At 46.7% G+C, this 27259-nt stretch overlaps 1 protein-coding gene across 2 annotated transcripts in view; it reads right to left on the bottom strand.

The window, feature by feature from the left end:
• The window catches only part of CCDC78 (coiled-coil domain containing 78), a 70610-nt gene that overhangs the window by 9348 nt on the left and 34003 nt on the right, over positions 1-27259 (bottom strand). The window contains exons 1-13 of one of the 2 annotated variants that reach the window (XM_056536805.1): positions 22161-22410; positions 20084-20215; positions 16873-16959; positions 15496-15675; positions 13242-13400; positions 12837-12887; positions 12636-12724; positions 11530-11608; positions 11316-11441; positions 9657-9859; positions 9242-9416; positions 9124-9158; positions 6829-6904 (exon numbers count right to left, since the gene is read on the bottom strand). In XM_056536805.1, coding sequence (XP_056392780.1) covers positions 6829-6904; positions 9124-9158; positions 9242-9416; positions 9657-9859; positions 11316-11441; positions 11530-11608; positions 12636-12724; positions 12837-12887; positions 13242-13400; positions 15496-15675; positions 16873-16959; positions 20084-20215; positions 22161-22226 — 1458 coding nt within the window. In that variant the 5' untranslated portion in view covers positions 22227-22410. Of the gene's footprint in view, positions 1-6828; positions 6905-9123; positions 9159-9241; positions 9417-9656; positions 9860-11315; positions 11442-11529; positions 11609-12635; positions 12725-12836; positions 12888-13241; positions 13401-15495; positions 15676-16872; positions 16960-20083; positions 20216-22160; positions 22411-27259 lie in introns of those variants that run through there. The other variant, XM_056536804.1, reaches the window with a different exon arrangement.

Raw genomic sequence — 27259 nt, forward strand, 5'->3', positions numbered from 1 at the left:
AGCAGGACGCGTGACTGTAGCACCCGCGGCCATGTTGGATGCAGCACTGTACCCCCCGTGCTGGTCCCGTTCCACAGCAGAAGCGGGATCTGGCAGGGTGGGGGGCCCAGCAGCCTGAACCAACTTTTCAGGTGGCCCAGACTGCTGGATAGGAGAGAAAACAAACTTTATCTGCTCCTCAGCCTTTTTCTTCTTCTTCTTCCTCTTCCTCTCCTCAGGGCCCAGGTCCTGGCCAAAACTGAAATTTTCCAGACGGGTGGGTGACTCCTGCATCACTATGGCCCGCAGGAGCCCCCCACAGACCAGTCCACTGTCACCGCCATCATTACTGTCACTTTCCTCAGAGGTGGCTGGTAGGGCGACTTGGGCAGGGTTGATGTAATCCGCACTCGGGGTGACAGAGGTCTTAGGGGTACACGGGGTATCACACACATCCCCCTCACTCTCATCACCCTCACTGCCGCCATCTCCCTCACCACCTTCCTCCATCTTCTCCTCTGTGACACACAAGCACTCTTCCTCCCCCTGACTATCCTCTTCCTCCTTCACAGGGGTCCGCATGGTTTTATAGCGGTCTTCATTCTTTAATTTTTCTTTAAACATGCCTGCTCCCTCTACAATCAGCATTCGGGCTCTCACCACCTCCTGCTCCTCTGCCTTCAGCTCACACACCCTGGCAGCAAACTTAGCCCTCATAGCCTTGGCAGAGTTATCTGTTTGGTAGCGGGCAAACTTCAGGTCTTCCCTTATGATTTTCAGCTTTTTCCCCAGCTGCTCATATTCTACAAGATTTGCCTGCATGCGGGAACCGAAAGTAGCTAGCGACTCCCTGGGACCCTTCACCCCCCATTGCTGGGGTTCCATAGTATCAGACACAGTCCCCGAAGACATAACCATAAGCTTCTTACCGGACGCCTTGCGGTTTCCAGCGAAGGACGGGGGAGTGGGCTCCACATTACTGCGGAGCCTGCTGGATCTTCTCACCCTGTCCTGGGAATCGGCCGTAGCTCTCTCACTCCCACCCCCCTCCGGCCTAGTTCGAGGGGTGGAAGTCTGGGGCTCCATAGCAGGAGGCTCTCCCAAGGAAGCTGCCACCCTCCTGGGGAAAAGGCTGTAGGAAACACTGCTTCAATCCTCTCTCTCTGGAAGTCAGACACACCCAACAGCTGCTGTGTTCCACAGGAAGTGCTCTTTGCTGACACCTCCGTCCGTGTCAGAAACTGTCCAGAGTAGGAGAAAATCCCCATAGCAAACATATGCTGCTCTGGACAGTTCCTAAAATGGACAGAGAAGTCAGCAGAGAGCACTGTGCTTGTGATGTCAGCAGAGAGCACTGTGCTTGTGATGTCAGCAGAGAGCACTGTGGTCGTGAGAGATAAGAAATCCAAAAGGAAAAGAATTTCTTCTGTAGTATACAGCCGCTAATAAGTACTGGAAGGATTAAGATCCACATTTCAACTCAAGGTGACTTTCTATCGGGATGTATTGCAGACTGGTAACTATAATTTACCTATTCTACGTTTAAAATTTGGAATCTATATCCTATATGGGACTTTACCTTACGTATAATTGGAATCCATACCTTTAAGGGACATTTAACCCATTTGAAATATCGAAGGCCGGATTTAAAGTATTATTGCATTGTTAAAAAATTCTCTAAAAAATTCTCAATGCTAGCTATTGGTGTGTGTATAAATTTTATAAGTTTTATATTGTCATTTTTCCTCGGCACAAGGGCCCTTGTGTTTCGAGGAGTTATTGTTTATATTTTATATGTATTTTATTGTGTAATAAATTTGCACTTTCATATTATAATTGAAGCACGATCCAGTCATCATTTTTACCATTACATCACTGTATCAGGCAACTGATGCTAGCCTAGAGGGGTGGGCTACTTTTTTTGTTTAATTTACAAATCTGTTTGACTTTATGGCAACAGCTGATGGGGAAAAAAAAAAGTTTTCCACTGGAGTACCCCTTTAAGAAATCAACCGTCCTTTCCCTCAACCCTGACCAGTCTCTCTGTCTCCACAGTATAATGCTGCCCTCACCATGATCACTGTAGAGATGGTATTGGGCAGGTGATGGGCAGTACCTGGTTTCCTCCGGACATGATGCTGCCCCACCATGATCACTGTAGGGATGGTGTTACCCTTCTTCCTCCTCTTCTTCTTTTCCTGGCCACCATTTACTGTCTGCCCCTCCTTCTCCTCCTCATCCACAGTTTCGGATTCAGAGGCATGACTGGAGGAAGGAGCATCTTGACCTTCTTCCCTACTCAGTCTCCCTATCTCCTCATCCAGTTCGGCCCCACCCAAAGCCTCAGAGTTATTCTGACCTCCTTCTGAGCCAGTGTCTGGAGTGGGACCCCGAGCTACCCCTGGCACCTGGGCATTCTCAAGGGCCCTCTCCAACCTGCGCTTCTCCTCTCGCCTCCGCATAGAGGGGGTCTTATGTTTTTCCTTCACTGGCTTTGGTGCCCCCTCTCCTCCACTAGTCCCCTCCCCCGCTGGGGCAACCGTTAGGCTCTCCCCAGCTGGGGCGGTCACAGTGTTGGAGAACGAGCGTGGACACCGGCTGAACGGGTGACCTAAGTCACCACACAAGTTACACCGAATCTGCCCACAGGTGGCCGCCAGATGACCCACCCCACAGCAGAGGGCGCATATCTGCTGAGTGCAGTTGGCACTAAAGTGGTTTGGGTCACCACACCTGTGACACAGCCTCGGCTGCCCCTGGTAGAAGATCTGAATCCTGTCGCGTCCCAGAAAGGCGGCCGAAGGGATGTGGGTGACCGTGTTCCCTGAACGCCTGAGACGAACGGAAAACGTCCAGGCCCCAGACCATATATTGTGCTCGTCAAACTTCTTCCGGGGGACGTCCGTCACCTCCCCGTACCTGCCCAGCCAGGTCATAATGTCATAACAAGAAAGTGACTCGTTACGGGTCAAAACGGTCACTTTCTTTACCATACTCTGGCGAGATACCGCTTTTACAGCGAAATCTCGCCATCCGGGCTCGTTTTTCATCAGCTCATAATTAGACCAAAAGAGATCTAGTCCTTCCGGCCTAACAAAGCTGACGTCAAACTCGGAGGAGCCGAAGGGGTGAATCAGGGCAAAGATGTCCCCAGCCCTGAAACCCATCTGGAAAAGAAGCTCCACCACCTTGCCCCTTTGGGGGCACGCATCTTCGCCTTTCCAGACCAAACGGGCCACATTCCTGCGACCTACCTCCTGCCCGTGTGTCTGGAGGGACCATACGGTCTCCCCATTCCTCTCTCGGAACGCTCCCAGACCATGTCTCTCCACCCAAAAAGACAGGTCCATCTCCTTTCCCTCTACCTGGAGCGTCCTTTCTCCTCTCTTTAGTGCCTCCAGGAGACGCCGTTGCAACTGACCTTCACCAGATGCAGGAGGTAAAGATCCTACTGAACCCCCAGCCGCCACACTTGCATAACTCCTGACGACCGGGGGGGCAGCCGGACCAGACACCGTCCCTACATCCCCGCCTAGGCCACCTGTACTGCCACAAAAGCCACTCTTATTCCTACCATCCACACCACTACTACTACTACTCTCATTCACACCACTACTCCTCCCATCTGCACCACTACCACTCCTCTCATTTACACCACTACCACCCCTCCTATTCACTCCACTATCACCACTCTTAATCACTTCACTGCCACTCCTCCCGATCACTCCACTACCACTCCTCCCATCTGCACCACTACCACTCCTCTCATTCACTCCACTATCACCACTCTCATTCACACCACTACCACTCCTCCCATCTGCACCACTACCACTGCCACATACACCCCTCTCATCCACAGCACTACCACTCCCATCTTTCACACACCTTGTATTAACATTGCTTTTATTGACAGTATTTTTGGGATCAGCAGCTGCTTCACCCACTACCTCTGGGCTGGCCTGGACATGCTTTAGCTTGGCCTTTTTGTACATTCTCAGGTCACCGGCGGCTGCCATTGTCGGCGACGCTGACTCCTCCTCCATTCGAGATGTCACCGCCGACATCACCTCCCGAAGCTGAGGCTGCCCCTCCGGGCACACCTTCACCCCTCCTCCTACCACTGATGTGCAGGGACTCCCCTCTCTCACAGGGGAGATCCCTGCAGTGCCTGCGCCACACACTGTGCCCAACCGCACAGGCTCAGCAGCAGGTTCTGACACCTGGACGCTCCCCCCCCTCTCAGGGGAGTGCCCCGCAGCACCGACACTACTAGCAGCGCCCAGGGGACCGCCCCCCAAGCAGAAGATCTCACCACACACCTCAGGCGCCTGGACACTCCCCCCCCTCTCAGGGAAGTGCCCCGCAGGGCTAGTAACATTGCCCACAATACTCGGGGAACCGCTCCCCTTGCAAACTGCCGCATAACTATTGCCCACTATTAGCCTGTCCTGCTCTTCCCTACCAGCAGGACGCGTGACTGTAGCACCCGCGGCCATGTTGGATGCAGCACTGTACCCCCCGTGCTGGTCCCGTTCCACAGCAGAAGCGGGATCTGGCAGGGTGGGGGGCCCAGCAGCCTGAACCAACTTTTCAGGTGGCCCAGACTGCTGGATAGGAGAGAAAACAAACTTTATCTGCTCCTCAGCCTTTTTCTTCTTCTTCTTCTTCTTCCTCTTCCTCTCCTCAGGGCCCAGGTCCTGGCCAAAACTGAAATTTTCCAGACGGGTGGGTGACTCCTGCATCACTATGGCCCGCAGGAGCCCCCCACAGACCAGTCCACTGTCACCGCCATCATTACTGTCACTTTCCTCAGAGGTGGCTGGTAGGGCGACTTGGGCAGGGTTGATGTAATCCGCACTCGGGGTGACAGAGGTCTTAGGGGTACACGGGGTATCACACACATCCCCCTCACTCTCATCACCCTCACTGCCGCCATCTCCCTCACCACCTTCCTCCATCTTCTCCTCCGTGACACACAAGCACTCTTCCTCCCCCTGACTATCCTCTTCCTCCTTCACAGGGGTCCGCATGGTTTTATAGCGGTCTTCATTCTTTAATTTTTCTTTAAACATGCCTGCTCCCTCTACAATCAGCATTCGGGCTCTCACCACCTCCTGCTCCTCTGCCTTCAGCTCACACACCCTGGCAGCAAACTTAGCCCTCATAGCCTTGGCAGAGTTATCTGTTTGGTAGCGGGCAAACTTCAGGTCTTCCCTTATGATTTTCAGCTTTTTCCCCAGCTGCTCATATTCTACAAGATTTGCCTGCATGCGGGAACCGAAAGTAGCTAGCGACTCCCTGGGACCCTTCACCCCCCATTGCTGGGGTTCCATAGTATCAGACACAGTCCCCGAAGACATAACCATAAGCTTCTTACCGGACGCCTTGCGGTTTCCAGCGAAGGACGGGGGAGTGGGCTCCACATTACTGCGGAGCCTGCTGGATCTTCTCACCCTGTCCTGGGAATCGGCCGTAGCTCTCTCACTCCCACCCCCCTCCGGCCTAGTTCGAGGGGTGGAAGTCTGGGGCTCCATAGCAGGAGGCTCTCCCAAGGAAGCTGCCACCCTCCTGGGGAAAAGGCTGTAGGAAACACTGCTTCAATCCTCTCTCTCTGGAAGTCAGACACACCCAACAGCTGCTGTGTTCCACAGGAAGTGCTCTTTGCTGACACCTCCGTCCGTGTCAGAAACTGTCCAGAGTAGGAGAAAATCCCCATAGCAAACATATGCTGCTCTGGACAGTTCCTAAAATGGACAGAGAAGTCAGCAGAGAGCACTGTGCTTGTGATGTCAGCAGAGAGCACTGTGCTTGTGATATCAGCAGAGAGCACTGTGGTCGTGAGAGATAAGAAATCCAAAAGGAAAAGAATTTCTTCTGTAGTATACAGCCGCTAATAAGTACTGGAAGGATTAAGATCCACATTTCAACTCAAGGTGACTTTCTATCGGGATGTATTGCAGACTGGTAACTATAATTTACCTATTCTACGTTTAAAATTTGGAATCTATATCCTATATGGGACTTTACCTTACGTATAATTGGAATCCATACCTTTAAGGGACATTTAACCCATTTGAAATATCGAAGGCCGGATTTAAAGTATTATTGCATTGTTAAAAAATTCTCTAAAAAATTCTCAATGCTAGCTATTGGTGTGTGTATAAATTTTATAAGTTTTATATTGTCATTTTTCCTCGGCACAAGGGCCCTTGTGTTTCGAGGAGTTATTGTTTATATTTTATATGTATTTTATTGTGTAATAAATTTGCACTTTCATATTATAATTGAAGCACGATCCAGTCATCATTTTTACCATTACATCACTGTATCAGGCAACTGATGCTAGCCTAGAGGGGTGGGCTACTTTTTTTGTTTAATTTACAAATCTGTTTGACTTTATGGCAACAGCTGATGGGGAAAAAAAAAAGTTTTCCACTGGAGTACCCCTTTAAGAAATCAACCGTCCTTTCCCTCAACCCTGACCAGTCTCTCTGTCTCCACAGTATAATGCTGCCCTCACCATGATCACTGTAGAGATGGTATTGGGCAGGTGATGGGCAGTACCTGGTTTCCTCCGGACATGATGCTGCCCCAACCATGATCACTGTAGGGATGGTGTTGGGCAGGTGATGGGCAGTGCCTGGTTTCCCCCAGAGATGATGCTGCCCCCACCATGATCACTGTAGGGATGGTGTTGGGCAGGTGATGGGCAGTGCCTGGTTTCCTCCAGACATGATGCTGCCCCCACCATACTCTCAATACTGTCATAGAAGCAGAAGTCATGCCTATAAGTTGGAGTGCCTATAAGTCTGTAACAATCAAGTGCATCATGGTGTCGCCCGCATATACCTGTGTGTTGTGCGTGAACTCTCTCAGCTGCTTTCTGATCTCTGCCCAGTTTTCCTCGCTCATTTGGCTGCGTTGTCTGCAGATTTAAGGGAAACGCGTCACTCGTGGTGGACACAAGGTGGCAACATTTGTAGCATCGCACCGCCTAGACAAAAAAGGGATGTGGCTACTCTCTTTCAAAAACAGCACCACATCAGGTTGCGTGTGGTATTGCATCTTAGGCTCCTTTCACACTATACTGTTGCTCCGTTAAAAGACCCGTTACAAAGTTCCGTTACAAAACCCTTAAAAACGGGCGTTAATAAATCCCATTCAAGTCTATGGGATTTTCTGATGATCCGTTTTCACCCGTTATAGCCCGTTATGACTAACGGACGTTATTTTTAATGGCACAAAAGACGGTGCATGCACTAATTTTTGTCCCGTGGAATAACGGCTGTTAAAATTTTAACATTGAAGTCTATGGCAAACAGATGAGCCTTTAATGTCATCTGTTTGCACCCGGTTTATAATATCCGTTATTACTTCTGAGCTCAGAAGAGGTGACATCAGCAGACTCCTGCAATGCTGAGGGACTACTACTCCCATTCCCATCATGGAACAGACTTGTTTCCATGAGGGGAGTAGTAATTCCCCGGCTGCGGGAGTCTGCCAGTGGCTGGGGAGGCTACATTAGTGTTTGTACTACTACTCCCATCATGGAACAGCGTCTGTTCCATGATGGGGGTTGTAGTACAGGGGCTGAGGGATTGATCGCACCGGGTCTCACTTCCGAGACCTGATGCGATCAGAAGTTATTAAACAGGGGAGTGGGTGGCATGCTCGGCTCCCCTTTGATGTACAGTGTACTTTTACTTCCATTTTTAAATTCCCCGCCTGGAGCCCTGAATGGCCAGTACCGAGGAGCCAATACTGGGCTCCCGGCGGGGTTTTTAAACTTCCTGTACATAATTTCCATATTCCCCCCGACTTTTGTACAATCATTTTATTCTCCCCCCCATGTATATATTTAATCAATGATTCTCCTGCTGCCTGATCATCTGTTTCACAGTACAGCGGGGACATGCTAGTCCATTCACCGCTGCTCATCTCCGTACATGACAGAGATGAGCAGCCGGGAATGGAGGGACCTGTCCCCCATGTGCGCTGCTTCATTCATTCACCGCGGCCGGTTCCCGACATGTCCCACTGCTGCCCTGCTCCAAGCACAATCAGAGCGCACAGCGGGGACATGTCAGTCTATTCCCCACTTCTCATCCCCGTACCCGATGGAGATAGGGAATAGACTGACATCGGGAACCGGCGGCGATGAATAAATGAAGCAGTGCACAGGGGGGACAGGTCCCTCCATTCCCGGCTGCTCATCTCTGTCAAGTACGGAGATGAGCAGCGGTGAATGGACTAGCATGTCCCCGCTGTACTGTGATACAGATGACCGGGCAGCAGGAGAATCATTTATTAAATATATACATGGGGGGAATAAAATGATTGTACAAAAGTCGGGGGGGGGGAATAGGATTATATGGAAATTATGCAAAGGAAGTTCCGGCCATTCAGGGCTCCCGGCGGGGAATTTAAAAGTGAAAGTAAAAGTACACTGTACATCGCAGGGGAGCAGAAAATGCCGCCCATTCCCCTGTTTAATAACTTCTAATTGCATTGGGTCTCAGAAGTGAGACCCGGTGCGATCAATCCCTCAGCCCTTGTACTACAACCCCCATCATGGAACAGAGTATGTTCCATGACGGGGGTAGTAGTACAAACACTAATGTAGCCTCCCCAGCCACCTGCAGACTCCCGCAGCGGGGGAACTACTACTTCCATCATGGAAACAAGTCTGATCCATGATGGGAGTAGTAGTAGTCCTAGCTGTGGGAGTCTGTAGGCAGAGGTGTTAAAATGGCCATAAAATAATGGACTATAACGGTACATGACGGATGTTATAACGGGTCTTATCGGATGGATATGGCCGTTATTTTGACGGACGTTATTCAGCCGTTAGCACCCGTTATGGTCCGTTATTTTTCCTTTTTTTGCCGGACATTTTGTAGCACAAAAACGGCTGTTAAATAGCAGGGACAAGACGGTAGTGTGACAGAAGCCTCCAAACTGTGGACCTCCAGATGTTGCAAAACTACAACTCCCAGCATGCCCGGACAGCCAACGGCTGTCCGGGCATGCTGGGAGTTGTAGTCTTGCAACATCTGTAGGTTTACAGTTTGAAGACCTCTGTGCTACAGGTAGGTGGACAACCCCTGTCCTGGCTTGTCCCCGGTCCCCCTCTCCCATACTCACTGCTGATTGGATATCGTGTTGTCGTTAATTCTTCTCTGCAATGTAAAGGAGGAAACAATGAATAATTCTTATAAGTAACAGGTAAGTGCACGCCACACAACCTACCCCATCCACCTACCTTCTCCTTCAGGTCCTGGACCTGGGACTCCAGCCGCGCCTTGTCCTCTCTTAGCCGGTTTAACTCCAGGGCTGACTGGGACTGTAGATCGGGATCGGTGATGGAGAAATGATGTTCGGGGGGCCCGGGGTCAACGTCGTTGCTCCCCAGAGCCATGATCTGCTCCCGCTGCATGCTGCAAATGGATGGGAAATGATCATCACTATGTGGATGTGAATCATATACAGGCAGCTGGGGGGCGCTCTGGGGTGGGACTACAACTCCCAGTATGTTATGGACACTCAATGTGGCATACATACAGTTTGGAAAATGAAGATATCCTGGTGAAGGAGACATTGGTACTGGGGTCAGGTGTATCGACCATGCCGGGGGCCCCAACTAGGATTTCTGTCCAGGGCCACATATATGACATTACCGATATGCGATCAACAGGTTCTCGTGCTTCTTGATGAGGTTTTGCATCCTCTTCTTGTACTGTCTTGTCGCTGTCGCCAGCTGCTCCTCCCTGGACCTGTGAGAAGCTTTGATGTCGCTGAGCATGCTGTCTACATACTGCTTCATGCGGGAGGTCTCCATTTTACCTCCTGTTCCATTCCTCATGTTCCCATCCACGTAATCCTGCAAAGGAGCATAGAGTAGATTATCCTACCAAAATCCTATAACCAACCATCGGCCTACATCCTGCATCCCAACATAATCCCACTAACACCCAACCATAATCCCTCATCCCACTAACACCCAACCATAATCCCTCATCCCACTAACACCCAACCATAATCCCTCATCCCACTAACACCCAACCATAATCCCTTATCCCACTAACACCCAACCATAATCCCTTATCCCACTAACACCCTACCATAATCCCTCATCCCACTAACACCCAACCATAATCCCTCATCCCACTAACACCCAACCATAATCCCTTATCCAACTAACACCCTACCATAATCCCTCATTCCACTAACACCCTACCATAATCCCTCATCCCACTAACACCCAATCATAATCCCTCATCCCACTAACACCCTACCATAATCCCTCATCCCACTAACACCCAACCATAATCCCTCATCCCACTAACACCCAACCATAATCCCTCATCCCACTAACACCCAACCATAGTCCCTCATCCCACTAACACCCAACCATAGTCCCTTATCCCACTAACACCCTACCATAATCCCTCATCCCACTAACACCCAATCATAATCCCTCATCCCACTAACACCCTACCATAATCCCTCATCTCACTTACATGCTACCATAATCCCTCATCCCACTAACACCCAACCATAATCCCTCATCCCACTAACACCCAACCATAATCCCTCATCTCACTTACATGCTACCATAATCCCTCATCCCACTAACACCCTACCATAATCCCTCATCCCACTAACACCCTACCATAATCCCTCATCCCACTAACACCCAACCATAATCCCTCATCTCACTTACATGCTACCATAATCCCTCATCCCACTAACACCCAACCATAATCCCTCATCCCACTAACACCCTACCATAATCCCTCATCCCACTAACACCCTACCATAATCTCTCATCCCACTAACACCCTACCATAATCCCTCATCCCACTAACACCCTACCATAATCTCTCATCCCACTAACACCCAACCATAATCCCTCATCCCACTAACACCCAACCATAGTCCCTCATCCCACTAACACCCAACCATAGTCCCTTATCCCACTAACACCCTACCATAATCCCTCATCCCACTAACACCCTACCATAATCCCTCATCCCATTTACACTCTACCATAATCTCTCATCCCACTAACACCCAACCATAATCGTACATCCCACCAGAATCCCTCATCCCATTTACACTCTACCATAATCCCTCATCCCACTAACACCTTACCATAATCCTACATCCACTATCATGTTAAATCCCAGCATCATCCTACATCCCACGACAATCCTATATTCTGCCATAATCTTACATCCCATCATCATTCTACAGCCTATCATAATCCCACGTCCGCCATCATCCCATTTCCCACCCTAATCCCATACCCCCTCCTTTCACCCTCAGCTCCTCACAGCTAGGTCCTGGATGTAGCGGTTCAGCCTGGAGCGATACTCCTCATTGAGCTCCTTCAGCTGCATCTGGAGACAAGAGTTTTCAGCTTCAATTTCATTCAGCTGACTCTGAGACGTCAGGAGAACCTGGGGAAGGAATAAGAAAATATCTTTAAAGAGCAGACACCGTGACACAATAACACAACAGATAACATTGGTACCTGAGACCACTCACCGCAGACTGCTCCGCCATCTTGTGCTGGGTGTTGCGGATGGCTCTCTTTGCCTCTTGGAGCTCCTTACCCATGGCGATCCTGTGGTGACATCACATATAAGACAGACATCTTCTTATGGAGATTTAAAGGGGAATTCCAGGAAAAAAACTTTAATTTTTTAATTTTTATATCAACTGGCTCCATAAAGTTAAACAGATTTGTAAATTACTTCTATTAAAAAATCTTAATCTTTCCAATAATTATCAGCTGCTGAAGTTGAGTTGTTCTTTTCTGTCTGGCAACAGTGCTCTCTGCTGACATCTCTGCTTGTCTCGGGAACTGCACAGAGTAGAAGAGGTTTGCTATGGGGATTTGCTTCTACTCTGGACAGTTCCCGGTGTCATCAGAGAGCACTTAGACAGAAAAGAATAACTCAACTTCAGCAGCTCATAAATACTGAAATGATTAAGATTTTTTAATAGAAGTAATTTACAAATCTGTTTAACTTTCTGGAGCCAGATGATATATAAAAAAAAGTTTTTTTCCCGTAATACCCCTTTAAGCATATTAAGTATATTGCAAAACTACAACTCCCAGCATGCCTGGACAGCCGTTGGCTGTCCGGGCATGCAGGGAGTTGTAGTTTTGCAGCAGCTGGCGGCACACTGGTTGGGAAACCCAGCCTTAACCACAAAGCTGATTCCATTCACTGACAGCAAGCTGCTAAATACTACAGAGGAAATGGTTTTCTTTTTAGAACACAGAGCTCTCTGCTGACATCACGAGCACAGTGCTCTCTGCTGACATCTCTGTCCATTTTAGGAACTGTCCGGAGCAGCATATGTTTTCTATGGGGATTTTCTCCTACTCTGGACGGTTCTTAAAATGGACAGAGATGTCAGCAGAGAGCACTGTGCTTGTGATGTCGTCAGAGAGCTCTGTGTTCCAACAAGAAAACAATTTCCTCTGTAGTGTTCAGCAGCTAATAAGTACTGGAAGGATTAAGATTTTTTAATAGAAGCCATTTACAAATCTGTTTAACTTTCTGGAGCCAGTTGATTTAAAAAAAAAAAAAAAGTTTTCCACGGGAGTACCCCTTTAAGGAGTAGACCTTAGAAGTACTTACACTCTCTCCTCTAACTTCTGCTGCTGGGTGTTATGGATCTTCTTCATACTCTCTATCTCTTCCTTGATTTCATCCTGGTTTCCCAGAAGCTGCAAAGACACAAAGGTCCAAGTGATGTCCGGTTAGAAGATACAAAGTAAGGAGGACCATGGAGCACGTGACATCTGCCGTCACGGGGTCAGAGGTGAAATCCTAACTTACGTTTCTTTCCAGTTTCTTTCGCTCGTGCTCCGAGGCAACCAACTCTTCAGGCTGAAAAAATACAACAATTGTAAAATTACTATTTTCGAAAGTCCTGTACGGACTGAATGTAACAGTGACCGGGCATACATACTGCTGCACCCTTCGCTTAGGGCAGTGTTTCCCAACCAGTGTGCCTCCAGCTGTTGCTAAACTACAACTCCCAGCATGCCCGGACAGCCTTTGGCTGTCCGGGCATGCTGGGAGCATGTAGTTTTGCAACAGCTGGAGGCACACTGGTTGGGAAACACTGGCTTAGGGTACAAGGGACCTATGTCCTGGAGATGGGTGGGGTCCCACCATGGAGAGGCCCTAACGTTGAATCCTTTATCTGAACAGGTCATGAGGTGAATGTGACCGACCTACCTTGATCTTACGCGCTGACAGACGGTTGACCATGGCTCGCACCCTGTCCAGTTCCGCAGTGGCCTCGTTGACCAGAGCTCGAGACTGCGTGTAGGTGTCATTTTGGTCTCGGTTGGCCAGATTCAGCAGCTCCATGCTCAGCTCATCATTTTTAGTAACCTGTAAGGTAGGAGAAGATGGAGAGAAGTAAAGACGTTAGAAAAAAAAAATTCGGAAAGCACAGATTTTTTTTTTTTTTAAACTATAGGACCATAAGATGCCTAAAAGCAGTGTTTCCCAACCAGTGTGCCTCCAGCTGTTGCAAAACGACAACTCCCAGCATGCCCGGACAGCCGAAGGCTGTCCGGGCATGCTGGGAGTTGTAGTTTTGCAATAGATGGAGGCACCCTGGTTGGGAAACCCTGTATTAATTTTTTTTAGGTTTTTATAAGTCACCTGGTGCCAGAAAGTTTTTAAATAGAAGTCATTTACCAATCTGTTTAACTTTCTGGCACCAGGTGACTTATAAAAACCTAAAAAAAATTAATACAGGGTTTCCCAACCTTGGTGCCTGCTGCTGCTGCAAAACGACAACTCCCAGCATGCCCGGACAGCCGAAGGCTGTCCGGGCATGCTGGGAGTTGTAGTTTTGCAACTTCTGGAGGCACTCTGGTTGGGAAACACTGCCTTAAAGTGGTACTTCTGGTAGAAAACTTTATTTTTAATTTATTTATTTATTATAAATCAATTGGTGCCAGAAAGTTAAACAGATTTGTAAATGACTTCTATTAAAAAAAAAAACTTAATCCTTCCAGTACTTATTAGCTGCTGAATACGACAGAGGAAATTCTTTTCTTTTTGGAACAGAGTGCTCTCTGCTGACATCACGAGCACAGCGCTCTCTGCTGACATCTCTGTCCATTTTAGGAACTGTCCAGAGCAGCATACGTTTGCTATGGGGATTTTCTCCTACTCTGGACAGTTCTTAAAATGGACAGAGATGTCAGCAGAGAGCACGGTGGTCGTGATGTCAGCAGAGAGCTCTGTGGTCGTGATGTCAGCAGAGAGCTCTGTGGTCATGATGTCAGCAGAGAGCTCTGTGTTCCAACAAGAAAATAATTTCCTCTGTAGTATTCGGCAGCTAATAAGTACTGGAAGGATTAAGATTTTGTAATCTACAAAACGAAGAGAAGGAAAATATGTCCGCACTCACCATGCCATAAACAAGGAATATGCTTTATTGAAGTCTTCAGAATTCCATATAAAAGCAGTATCAAAAACACCCGAGTGCAGGGAGGGGGAGCTGCTCCAGGCGAGGAGACTAGGAGCGGCTGTCAGGAACAACAGCACCGTTTCGCGTTATGCACGCATCTTCCCGTGAGCTTGATTAAGATGCCTGCATAGTGGTTGTCTAGCAGTGCCCACCTACCTCTATTCCTATATAATTTAAAAAATCTGTTTAACTTTCTGGCACCAGTTGAAAAAAAGTTTTTCACCGGAGTACCCCCTTAAAGAATCGTTCCATAAGGTGCCATAGGTGTATATGTCTGTTTAACCTCATATTGCTGATTCAGTACTCTGGGGAACCAAACCCATAGCCCATCCTTTCCCTCTCATGATCCTGTTTAATTGTCTAAATATTATTCATTATCTATATAGAGCAGTTTGCCCTCTTTGGTTGTCACTTACATGCATGAAGTGAGGGAATGACATCATCCAGCCATCCACTCTGTCTCTGTCCAAATCCCTCTCTGAAAGCAGCCCCCACCCTTCTGAGAGCCACAGACCATGTGGTTTCTGCCTTTCACTGATGAGTCATTCTTTCTTTAGTGCTGAGAGCTGGGAGGTGTGTGCAGTCTTAGCCAATCACGCACTGAAATTCCCTCTGCTGCTCAGAGCAGGAGGGTTGTGGCAGCTGCCAGAGAGTGAGCCGGCTGATAGAGCTGCAATGATTGCTGGGAGATGTAGGCAAGGTAAGGAAAGAATGGCAAAGAATAGCAAGCAGCCAAAGGAGACAACAGGGGCCACAGGAGCCATGCATATCAGCCAGGATCATTTACAGAGAACATAACCAGGTAGTGTGGTGCCTTTGGAGCTTTTATATATATATATATATATATATATATATATATATATATATATATATATATATTAACCTGGAGTACCCCTTTAATAGAAATCTAGAACTGTAAACTTACACAAAAGCAGAGCAGTAGAAGATGAGTAGTGGGGGGTAATGTAACGTGTGGAGATGGTTTTTAGGCACAGTCCTCACCTCGTGCTCGTGCTCTTTGCTCAGTGCCAGGTAGTTGCTCTTCAATACGATATATTCGTCAGCCAGCTCCTTGCGGTTGGTCTCCACAGATCGGAAACGTTCCTTCAAAGCCTCGTGCTCTCCTGTCAACTTCTCTTTTTGAAGTTCCACAGTCATCAGCCGATTCTCCAGTGCCAAGATCTACAAGAAATGCAGAATATAGTTATGGGTCATGTGGACCCTCCCAATCCGTGTAAGAGAGTGATCAGTGACTTCAGATTAAAGGAGTACTCCACTGAAAAAAAAAAAAATTCTTAAAGGGGTACTCCGGTGGAAAACTTCTTTTTTTTTTTTTTTTTTTTAATCAACTGGTTCCAGAAAGTTAAACAGATTTGTAAAAAATAAATCTTAATCCTTCCAGTACTTATTAGCTGCTGAATACTACAGAGGAAATGATTTTCTTTTTGAAACACAGAGCTCTCTGCTGACATCACAAGCACAGTGCTCTCTGCTGACATCTCTCTCTGTCTGTTTTAGGAACTGTCCAGAGTAGGAGAAAATTCCCAAAGCAAACATATGCTGCTCTGGACAGTTCCTAAAATGGACAGAGATGTCAGCAGAGAGCACTGTGGTCATGATGTCAGCAGAGAGCTCTGTGTTACAAAAAGAAAAAAAAAATCCTCTGTAGTATTCAGCAGCTAATAAGTACTGAAAGGATTAAGATTTTTTAATAGAAGTAATTTACAAATCCGTTTAACTTTCAGGCACCAGTTGATTTAAAAAAAAAAAAAAAAAAGTTTTCCACCGGAGTACCCCTTTAAATCAGCTGGTGCCAGAAAGTTAAACAGATTTGTAAATTACTTCTATTTAAAAATCTTAATCCTTCCAGTACTTATCAGCTGCTGTATGCTCCACAGGAAGTTCTTTTCTTTTTGAATTTCTTTTCTGTCTGACCACAGTGCTCTCTGCTGACATCTCTGTCAATGTCAGGAACTGTCCAGAGCAGGAGCTAATCCCCATAGCAAACCTCTCCTACTCTGGACAGAGGTGTCAGCAGAGAGCACTGTGATCAGATAGAAAATAAATTCAAAAAGGAAAGAACTTCCTGTGGAGCATACAGCAGCTGATAAGTACTGGAAGGATTAAGATTTTTTAACAGAAGTCATTTACAAATCTGTTTAACTTTCTGGCACCAGTTGATTTATTAAAAAAAAAAAAAAATGTTTTCCAGTGGAGTACCCCTTTAACTGCATTGTACACCGTGGACTGAGGTTGTCCGAAATCCACCTCCTGTCTCATCAGGGGATCAGAATGGCGCTATGTTCCTCCTGGCTTTACACTGCAGCTCTGCTCAGATGATTTCCCATTACAGTCCCATTACAGTCCCTCAGTCCTCACCGTGTTCTTGAGCTCAAACGTATCGGCCTCGTAGTGCTCCCTGATCTTGTTGGTTTCAATCTGAAGTTCAATCAGGTCCTTAGAAATCTGTGAAGAATGAAGGTATTATTATCGGGGGGCACAGGGACTGACGCGCAGCTGTAATCGTGAAGATTTCCCTATATATTGGTGACCACAATGTCACAGAACCTTAGGAAACAGCTAACCCCATGTCATCGTTCTGGGTCCCATTGAGAGGTGTTATACAGAGAGCACAGACGGGCACAGACATTTTGGGGGGCAGGGGCTGAACATAAAAAAAAAAAAAAAAACAGGCCACTTCTTATAATCTATATATTTAAAAGGAGAAGACTTGACTCACTGACTCATCAGCGCTCAGCCTAAACCCTTGGACCTAGAAAGCTGAATTTTTAAGATGTAGACGAAGAATAAGAAAGGATTTATCGAAATTCAACCCTTAAAGGGGTTTTCCAGGAAAAAACTTTTTTATATATATCAACTGGCTCCAGAAAGTTAAACAGATTTGTAAATTACTTTTATTTAAAAATCTTAATCCTTTCAGTACTTATGAGCTTCTGAAGTTAAGGTTGTTCTTTTCTGTCTAAGTGCTCTCTGATGACACGTGTCTCGGGAACCGCCCAGTTTAGAATCAAATCCCCATAGCAAACTCTTCTAAACTGGACAGTTCCCGAGACAGGTGTCATCAGAGAGCACTTAGACAGAAAAGAACAACCTTAACTTCAGAAGCTCATAAGTACTGAAAGGATTAAGATTTTTTAATAGAAGTAATTTACAAATCTGTTTAACTTTCTGGAGCCAGTTGATATATATATATATATATATATATATATATATATATATATATATATATAAAAGTTTTTCCTGGAATACCCCTTTAAGGGGGTGAAAAAAGGGGGTGAAAGTTTGTATGGAAGTCCGTCATTTCTGAAGCTAGAAGCATGAAACTTTGTTTTTAGGCTAACAATTAGAGATAGAGAAACACGTGTTTTAACATTTTCTAAAATTCCACCCCTGAAGGGGTGAAACGGGGGTTCAAAGTTTGTATGAATTAAGATTAGGTTGATTTTTGAATTCGAAAATTTGCAGACAGTATATAAGCAGCGCGAGAAGGCGGGATCCCCCTTTTTGTTTCTTTATTCTGACTAAAGGTGCGTTCACACTGCGGAATCTCCGCTCGCTGAATTCCGCGAGCGGAGATTCCGCCTTGCGGCCGCCACCGGTTGTGCTTTGGCGCTAGGGCCGCGGGGCACTGAGCCGTCACCTTTGACGGCTATGCAGTGCTCGCGGAATCCGCGCAAAAAATGAACATGTTCTTTCTTTGCGCGGAACAATTTATGCGGCGGAATAGTCCGCCGTGGAAATTCCGCTGTGTAAACGGGTCTCGCGGAAGACCTATTCACACTGATGTTAAGTTCACACCGTGGGAATTCCGTAGTGTGAACGCACCCTAAGAACAGCAGATGTAATGTTTGTTAGAATTCGGGTTGTTTGGATGCCCGTAGACTTTACCCAGAGGGGCCTCATTACCATAGGATTGTAAAAAGTAGCTCTATTCTGCCCCAAATTTAACACGAGCGAAGCCGCGGGCAAAATCTAATTATTTATAGAAATGTCCACATAATGATGCCAAACTGGTACTTATGGGAAGAAAGTCAAAAGGGCAGGGGCTCAAGCCCCCTTCTGGTCAAATTACTTCTATAAAAAAAATCTTAATCCTTCCATTACTTATCAGCTGCTGTATGCTCCACAGGAAGTTCTTTTCTTTTTGAATTGTTGCCCTCCAAATGTTGCAAAACTTCAACTCCCAGCATGCCCGGACAGCCAACGGCTGTCCGGGCATGCTGGGAGTTGAAGTTTTGCAACATCTAGAGGGCCACAGCTTTAGACCACTGTTCTAGAGCAGAAACCACCCAGTTCTAGAACATACAACTTTAAAGGGGTACTCCACTGGAAAACATTATTATCTATTTTTTTTATTTTTTATTAACTGGTGTCTTTCTGACCACAGTGCTCTCTGCTGCCACCTCTGTCCATTTTGGGAACTGTCCAGAGTAGGAGCAAATCCCCATAGAAAACCTCTCCTGCTCTGGACAGTTCCTGACATGGACAGAGGTGTCAGCAGAGAGCACTGGGGTCAGAGAGAAAGGAAATTCAAAAAGAAAATAACTTCCTCTGTAGTATCCAGCAGCTGATAAGTACTGGAAGGATTAAGATTTTTATATAGTAGTAACAGGCCACTTGTTATAATTATTTATATAAATGTCCACATAATGATGATGTCAGACTGGTACTTATGGGAAGAACGTCAAAAGGGCAGGGGTCCACCGTCCAAGCCCCCTGTCTAGTCAACCCGTGCACGTCCCTGACGGAGAGTGGGATTGGCAATGCTAGCTCCAATCCATCCTGTACACAGGACATTTACAATAGGGTTTCAGTACTAAAGTGTAAAACATCAACCACCTAGTACTAGAACATACAACTTCTAGAGCAGTGGTCTAAAACTGTGGCCCTCCAGATGTTGCAAAGCTTCAACTCCCAGCATGCCCGGACAGCCGTTGGCTGTCCGGGCATGCTGGGAGTTGAAGTTTTGCAACATCTGGAGGGACACAGCTTGAGACCACTGTTCTAGAGCAGAAACCACCCAGTTCTAGAACATACAACTTTAAAGGGGTACTCCACTGGAAATTATTACATTTTTTTTTTTAAATCAACTGGTGCCAGAAAGTTAAACAGATTTGTAAATTACTTCTATATTAAAATCTTTATCCTTCCAGTACTTATCAGCTGCTGTATGCTCCAGAGGAAGTTGTATAGTTCTTTTCAGTCTGACCACAGTGCTCTCTGCTGACACCTCTGTCCATTTTGGGAACTGTCCAGAGTAGGAGCAAATCCCCATAGAAAACCTCTCCTGCTCCGGACAGTTCCTGACATGGACAGGGGTGTCAGCAGAGAGCACTGTGATCAGAGAGAAAGGAAATTCAAAAAGTAAAGAACTTCCTCTGTCGTATACAGCAGCTTATAAGTACTGGAAGGATTAAGATTTTTATATAGAAGTAATTTACTAATCTGTTTAACTTTCTGGCACCAGCTGATTTAAAAAAAATAAAAAAAAATTCCAGGGGAGTACCCCTTTAAGGTCATGAACCACCCAGTTCTAGAACGCACAGAACACATTAGGGGACTCTTGTACCTTCAGCTTCTCCTCCTCGCTGAGCACCAGTCTTGATGAAAGATCCGTCTTGGACCCTGCAAGTTTCCCCATCTTGTCCTGCAGCTCGGTCAGCTTGGAGTACAACCTCTCATTGCGATCCTGCAGCTGAACCTAAGAATTGGATGAAGAATTAGACCCTGGTCAACAGTACATCGATGTTTCCCAGCTATCGAATCCTCAGGTGGTCCATGTTAAAGTTGAAGGTTGACGGACCTAACGCACGTCAACCAGGATACAGACCCGGACTCATATTGTATGGACGGAGGCCTGTTCTGTTTACTTTGAGTGCAAATACCAAAATGAGATTTGGGGGAATACTAACCCCTTTATGAAGTCTTACTCAATGATGGGGCTGGAATGTACCCTGAGAAAACTCCACAGGGAAAACTGTATGTATCGGACCGAGACAGGCACAGATACACAACAGGACTCCGTTCCAGCTACCCAGCGCATAGCAAATACTACTACTGGGAGCTGTAAGTGGACCTGATGAAGGCATCAGTGGATGCCGAAACGCGTTGTCCCTATTACATCAATAAAGTTTTTATTGTCCTGTGTCACTCGAGTCCTCTTTTATCGACCATATACTGAGCAGCACCTCGACAAATTTTTTCCTATCTATACTCCCATTGTCTTCTATCCTACACCACTCTTGGTAAGAGTGCAGGTAAGAGTGCAGCAGCCAGCAACTCAGTACATCGCCACCCTCTCAAGCGCAGCACAGTCCAGCACAGTAACCTCTAAGGTTGGTATATCACCTGGGTGTGGTGTAGGGTATACACCAGTGGATACAACTCACCAGGGAGTGCCCCCTGTATTTTTCATCCCTTCTCTGAAGTGTATACACTGAATTCTTGCCTGGTAGCGCCCCCTACAGTAGAGGGAGGTACTACATGTTCTGTACTACTCTTAAGCCACAGTTAGCTGATCCTTTTGACACCAAGCAAGGGCAGCTTGATTTTACTGTTTTAGTACATTGTGGCCGACATTTATCATTGTCTTTAGGCAGTTGTTTGTGTCTACAAAAGGCGCAAAAAAGGCGCAAGCAGGGTTTATTTGCGCCTTTTTTGCGCCTTTTGGTTTACAAATTGCTGCTGATTTTGAGTTGCAATCCACTGATATTGACAATACACATGATATGGAAGGGTTTTATGAATTGCGCCTTTTTGTGAAAAGGCGCAAAAAAGGCGCAAAGCCTCTGGAACGTCTCTAAACTGCACCAGCCCAGACTTAGCTTAGCTTTTTTGTGTATGTGAAGAGAGAAATTTCAGAAAATGTGACCTGCACAAAATTTATCAAATGCTCTGTGACCAGTTAATAAATTTGGCGCTCCTACACATTACCAGCACACACAAAAAGGTGTAGAAAAATGCTTCACTTACACCTACAATGATAAATGCTTCACTTACACCTACAATGATAAATGCTTTACTTACACCTACAATGATAAATGCTTCACTTACACCTACAATGATAAATGCTTCACTTACACCTACAATGATCAATGCTTCACTTACACCTACAATGATAAATGCTTCACTTACACCTACAATGATAAATGCTTCACTTACACCTACAATGATAAATGCTTCACTTACGCCTACAATGATAAATTCCCCCCTGTGTGTACTGTACAGGACCCTGAAGAAGCTCCTGTCCTCTACATAGACAGTGATTTACAGCTCCCAGCAGGTCTTTATTACTTTTATATGTAAGGATTTGCTTTATCTATATTAGTTATCTACTTATTTTTCTTTGATCCTCACCTTTTCCTATTTTTGGATGACATTTTGGGGGCTTCAGAACCAATTACCAGGTTTCCATAGAGTTATGGTCTCAACATACAATGGTCGTCCTGGAACCGATTAATATTGTAACTTGAGGGACCACTGTACATGGAGCCCTGGTCCAGAAGCGTTAACTTGAAGCTCCTGTGCCCTGATGATCCTGTGCCCCTAATTTTTTCCACGAAGAGCAGACATGACTAATCGAGCCCACATTTATATATCGTCTACGTATCACTATGTGACGCCGGTATTACTTGTGATCTACTCACATTCTCGTTGCTCAGCTGCCGGACCTGTTCCTTCAGAGAGAAGTCACTGTCTACAGAGGCGTCCATGGTTGTTTCACTGTACAGGGAGCTCACAGAGAGGGAGAAATGCACCCGGGGCTGGATATGTTTACAGCAGGGAGAGGGGGTCACTATGGAGACCTGGCGAGCATATAGGCGGCAACTCCCGAGTGACGGGGTGGGGAATGCAAGGGTTACAGCTCAGGAGGGATACAATGGACAATGATGTCACCGTAACTAAATATAATGCAGGAAAAAAAGCATTGTTTAGTTAGAGAGCCGCTTTAAAGCGTTACTGTCATTTATGTAAACTTTTCATCCAGATATGTCAAAAGTTTAGATCGCGCCAGGTCCCATTCCTGAGACTTGCTGCGATTTGCTTCCTGGTCTGACCCCATAATAGTCTATGGAGCACATCAGTCAGAACGTGGACTGCAAAGCGCAACTGTGTGCTTCTCCCGATTTATAATTCACGACCGCAGAGAGTCCCAGGAGTGAGAACCGTTGCGATTTAAACTTTACATACAATAGAAAACTGAGTTAACTTCCAAAACAGCTCCACGCCTGTCCTCAGGTTGTTTGTGGTATTACAACTTGAACCCATTTACTTTATTGGAACCCAGCTGCAATACCGCACACAACCTAAGAAAGGTGTGGCGCTGTTTTTTGGAAGAAATTTCCAATTGCTTATATAGCACCAATACAGGTTATCGCTGATACAGCCATGAACTCATTCAGTCTAAGTCAGCGAATTCCAACCTGAAGTTTGGTGCTCTCCAAACTGTGGACTTTCAAGATAATGCAAAACTACAACTCCCAGTATGCCCGGACAGCCAACGGCATTTTTATATCCTCCGCAGGGAGCCCTGAATGGCCGATCAGGGCTCTCAGCGAGAGACTGAAAAATGAACTTTGAGAGTAGCGGGGGGGCCAAAGAGCACTGTGGGGGGCAAGATATACAGTGGTCAGTCCCTCAAGTTACAATATTAATTGGTTCTGGGATGACCATTGTATGTTGAAACCATTGTATGTTGACCAGAACTCTATGGAAACCTGGTAATTGGTTCTGAAGCCACCAAAATGTTATCCAAAAAATAGGAAAAAGGGAGGATTAAAGAAAAATAAGTAAATAACTAATAAAGATAAAGCAAATCCTTACATATAAAAGTAAGAAAGATCTGCTGGGAGCTGTAAATCACTGTCTATGTCAGTGTTTCCCAAGCAGGGTGCCTCCAGCTGTTGCAAAACTACAACTCCCAGCAAGCCCGGACAGCCGTTGGCTGTCCGGACATGCTGGGAGTTGTAGTTTTGCAACACATTGAGGCACCTAGGTTGGGAAACAATGGTTTATGTAGAGGACAGGAACTTCTTCAGGGTCCTATACAGCACACACAGTGTCCCAAATGGAGCCCCCCTTACTTGGTGTCCAAAGGAGCAGCTAATCCTGGCACAGGTAAACAGTACAGAACATGTAATACCTCCCTGTACTGTGGGGGCGCTACCAGACAGCCAGTGAGTGCATACACTTCAGTAATACAGGTAAAGAGTACAGAACATGTAATATCTCCCTGTACTGTAGGGGGCGCTACCAGACAGCCAGTGAGTGCATACACTTCAGTAATAGAGGTGATTTACCAGTAAAATGTCCATTCTGATTGGTTAGTTCCTCCACTTGTGACAGGTTTCACAGATCTGGACTCTCCGTACATTGTATGTTGAGTCTGGTTTCAAGTTACAATGGTCCAGAAAAGACCATTGTATGTTGAAACTATTGTATGTTGAGGCCATTGTAAGTTGAGGGATCACTGTATAGCGCTGCAGAGGGGGGTCAGACATATAGCCTATATATCTAGCCCCCCAGCAGCGCATTAGATATGACCCCCGCCTGCGCATTAGATATATACCCGCTGGTGCATTAAATAATATACCCCCTGCCGGCGCATTAAATATATACCCCCGCAGCGCATGTATATGTGCCCTCGCAGCTCTTCTATATACACATGCCCCTGCCGCCGTATGAATGAAAAGTATTTCTATTAGCAGCGCATAGAGCCGGCTCCCGGCACTGTGCGCTGCTAATAGAAATACCTTTCATTCATATGGCAGCAGGTATATATGTATATAGAAGCACTGGGGGGGGGGGGGGGGGGGGGGGGGGCAGATAACGCTATATGTCTGCCCATTATATATATATATTATATATGGTGGCTCCATTCACACAGCAGAAATTCACTTAGATACCAGAATGAGATCCACGCATATTCTGCGCCAAAATGTAATTGGCTCATTCACCTGGATCGGCCAAAAAATCCGCCATGTGAACATGCCCTAAGGTGACATTCACACAGTGTTTCTTTATGTGTACATTGGAAGAGAATATACATGTATTTGGCACCCCAAATCTGCATGAAATACACCCACAAACATGGTCCCATTGACTATAGTTGGTAGTACAGTGTTTCCCAACCAGGGTGCCTCCAGCTGTTGCAAGACTGACAATAGGTGACCTTCAGTTTATTTATGTTTCTAACTGTTCTCTGGATATAATGAAAACACTGACCACTTCTAGCTTTTGCTGGACAACTGGGGGTCGGCCACAGCGTTTATTTAATAACCATTAAAATAAACCATTTATATCCGAACTTCTGATTGAACACTCTCAGAGGTAAGCGGTCAGCCGGCCGCCCTCTTCGACGGGCATCACACTCTACCCTCCAGGAAAATCTCCTCCAAATTTCTCCTCCGCCGCGCTGTGACTTAGCCTAAAAGAGAACAACATTAAAAGGGGAACCAAACCACAACCTGCTCCATATCACCAGATCCCAAGGTCACAAAGACCCAACAGGCACCATCCAGCCGAATAGCCCTAAAAGTCCCACGGGACCCACCTATAACCAAGGAATAAAACACTGACACAAATTAACATTAATTTTTTTTAATTTTTTATACCAACTATTACAAAAAAAATATATATTTTTTTTAAACCAAAACAGAACGTAAAAAGGGGTGGGTGGGCGGGAATCTTCACACTTGCCGGGGACTCCACAAAGAGGAAGCCGGAAGCCCCAGCAACACATTTTATCCCCTATTACTACTCCTCCCCTTCCTGTTAACCTAGCCTATCCCTATACTCCTACTAGGGATCGACCGATATCGTTTTTTTAGGGCCGATACCGATAATCGGTGCAGGTTAGGGCCGATAGCCGATAACTTATACCGATATTCCGGTATAAATTATCGGCTATTTAACCCCCTGCGACACCGCTGCAGATCATTGATTTAAAGCGGGCGCTTTAAATCAATGATCTGCAGTGGCTATTGCGGGGCAATAGGCCGCCGCCGCCACCACCCGCTTCTCTCCCCTACCTGCCAGGGTGGTCCGGGCCATCCATCCATCGTTCCTGTAGTGTCCGGGGGCGTTCTGGGTGGAGGGTGGTCCGGTCCGGGCTGTCCTTCTCCGGTGGTCATCTTCTCCACTCCGGGCAGGCTCCGGCCTAGTACGCTGCATAGACGTCGCTGCGCAGTGACGCCCGTGCGCAGCGACGCACCTGACGTCACGGCGTAGCGGCGTCTATGCAGCGTACTAGGCCGGAGCCTGCCCGGAGTGGAGAAGAAGACCGTGGGAGAAGGACAGCCCGGACCGGACCACCCTCCACCCGAAACGCCCCCGGACACTACATGAAGGAAGGATGGCCTGGACCACCCCATTACGGGTAAGTTTAATTTTTTTATTCACTCGGAGGGTGGGGGAGGGGCCCGACCGGTATAGCGGTATGGGAAAAAATCCATACCGGTATACCGCCTAGCATCACGGTGGGGGGTGCGACGCGGTGCGGTGGGTCGGAGGTGCGGTGCGGCGAGTCGAGGGGGTGGCGGTCGCGGTGCGGTGGGGGCGGTGCGGGGCATTATCGGCTTATCGGCAAGATAATTGCCGATACCGATAATGCCCAAAATCGTGATTATCGGCCGATAATATCGGCCATACCGATAGTCGGTCGATCCCTAACTCCTACCCTTCTAGGTTCCACCCCTATTTTTCCAGCTCCTCATTTTATTTTTCTTATAACTTTATTTAACCCCCTCTTTGCCAGTCCGAGACGCCGCCTCCTAAACGGCGCGGCGTCGAACAAACTACAACTCCCAGCATGCCCAGTTCACATGGTGTGTATTTTATATTGCTGATTTTAATCACATGTCAGGCCGGGTTCACACCACGTTTTTATCACATTACAGTCCATTTAATTTTGCTGTAAAGAAAAACGTAGTCAAGTACGCTATTGTGTACACCATAAAAAAGTATATATTAGGGTCCTTTTACATGTATAGGGAGCTGTGTGTGTACAGGAAGATATATATGACACGCTGTGTCTTTATGGTTACTAAGCAACAGTAACTTCCTGTGATAACCAGAAACAGGAAGTGGCCTTGCGTTCCACACACTGAGGCATGTCAGTTGTGTCTGGTTACCTAGGAAACGTAGTCACGTGCTTCTAGGAACAGCTGAGAGGGATCCTGGGAGAGGCTGTGTTGCTTAGCAACTGATAAACTATTTAAAGGAACAGAGCTGAATAACCTCCAGAGACATTACACTCCAGTAACTGATATATAATGCTCCAGTACTGATATATCCTCTATAGACATTACATCATATGTGATGATATCAGCCGCTCCTCGTATAACGCCCTATTACTGATATAACATTTATGTGACTGATATGACTGCACCTCTTATACCACTTCAGCTATTACCTTCTTTGCAACATTTGTAATCTGCTGTCTCCCTCTCTATAAAGCAGCTTTTGTAGCAGTCTGTCTTCCTCTCTATAAAGCAGCTCTTGTAGCAGGCTGTCTCCCTCTCTATAAAGCAGCTCTTGTAGCAGGCTGTCTCCCTCTCTATAAAGCAGCTCTTGTAGCAGGCTGTCTCCACCTCTATAAAGCAACTCTTGTAGCAGTCTGTCTCCCTCTCTATAAAGCAGCTCTTGTAGCAGTCTGTCTCCCTCTCTATAAAGCAGCTCTTGTAGCAGTCTTTCCCCCTCTCTATAAAGCAGCTTTTGTAGAAGGCTGTCTCCCTCTCTATAAAGC

This window comes from Hyla sarda, chromosome 8 (genome assembly GCF_029499605.1).
Source record: "Hyla sarda isolate aHylSar1 chromosome 8, aHylSar1.hap1, whole genome shotgun sequence".
Classification (NCBI taxonomy): Eukaryota; Metazoa; Chordata; class Amphibia; order Anura; family Hylidae; genus Hyla; species Hyla sarda.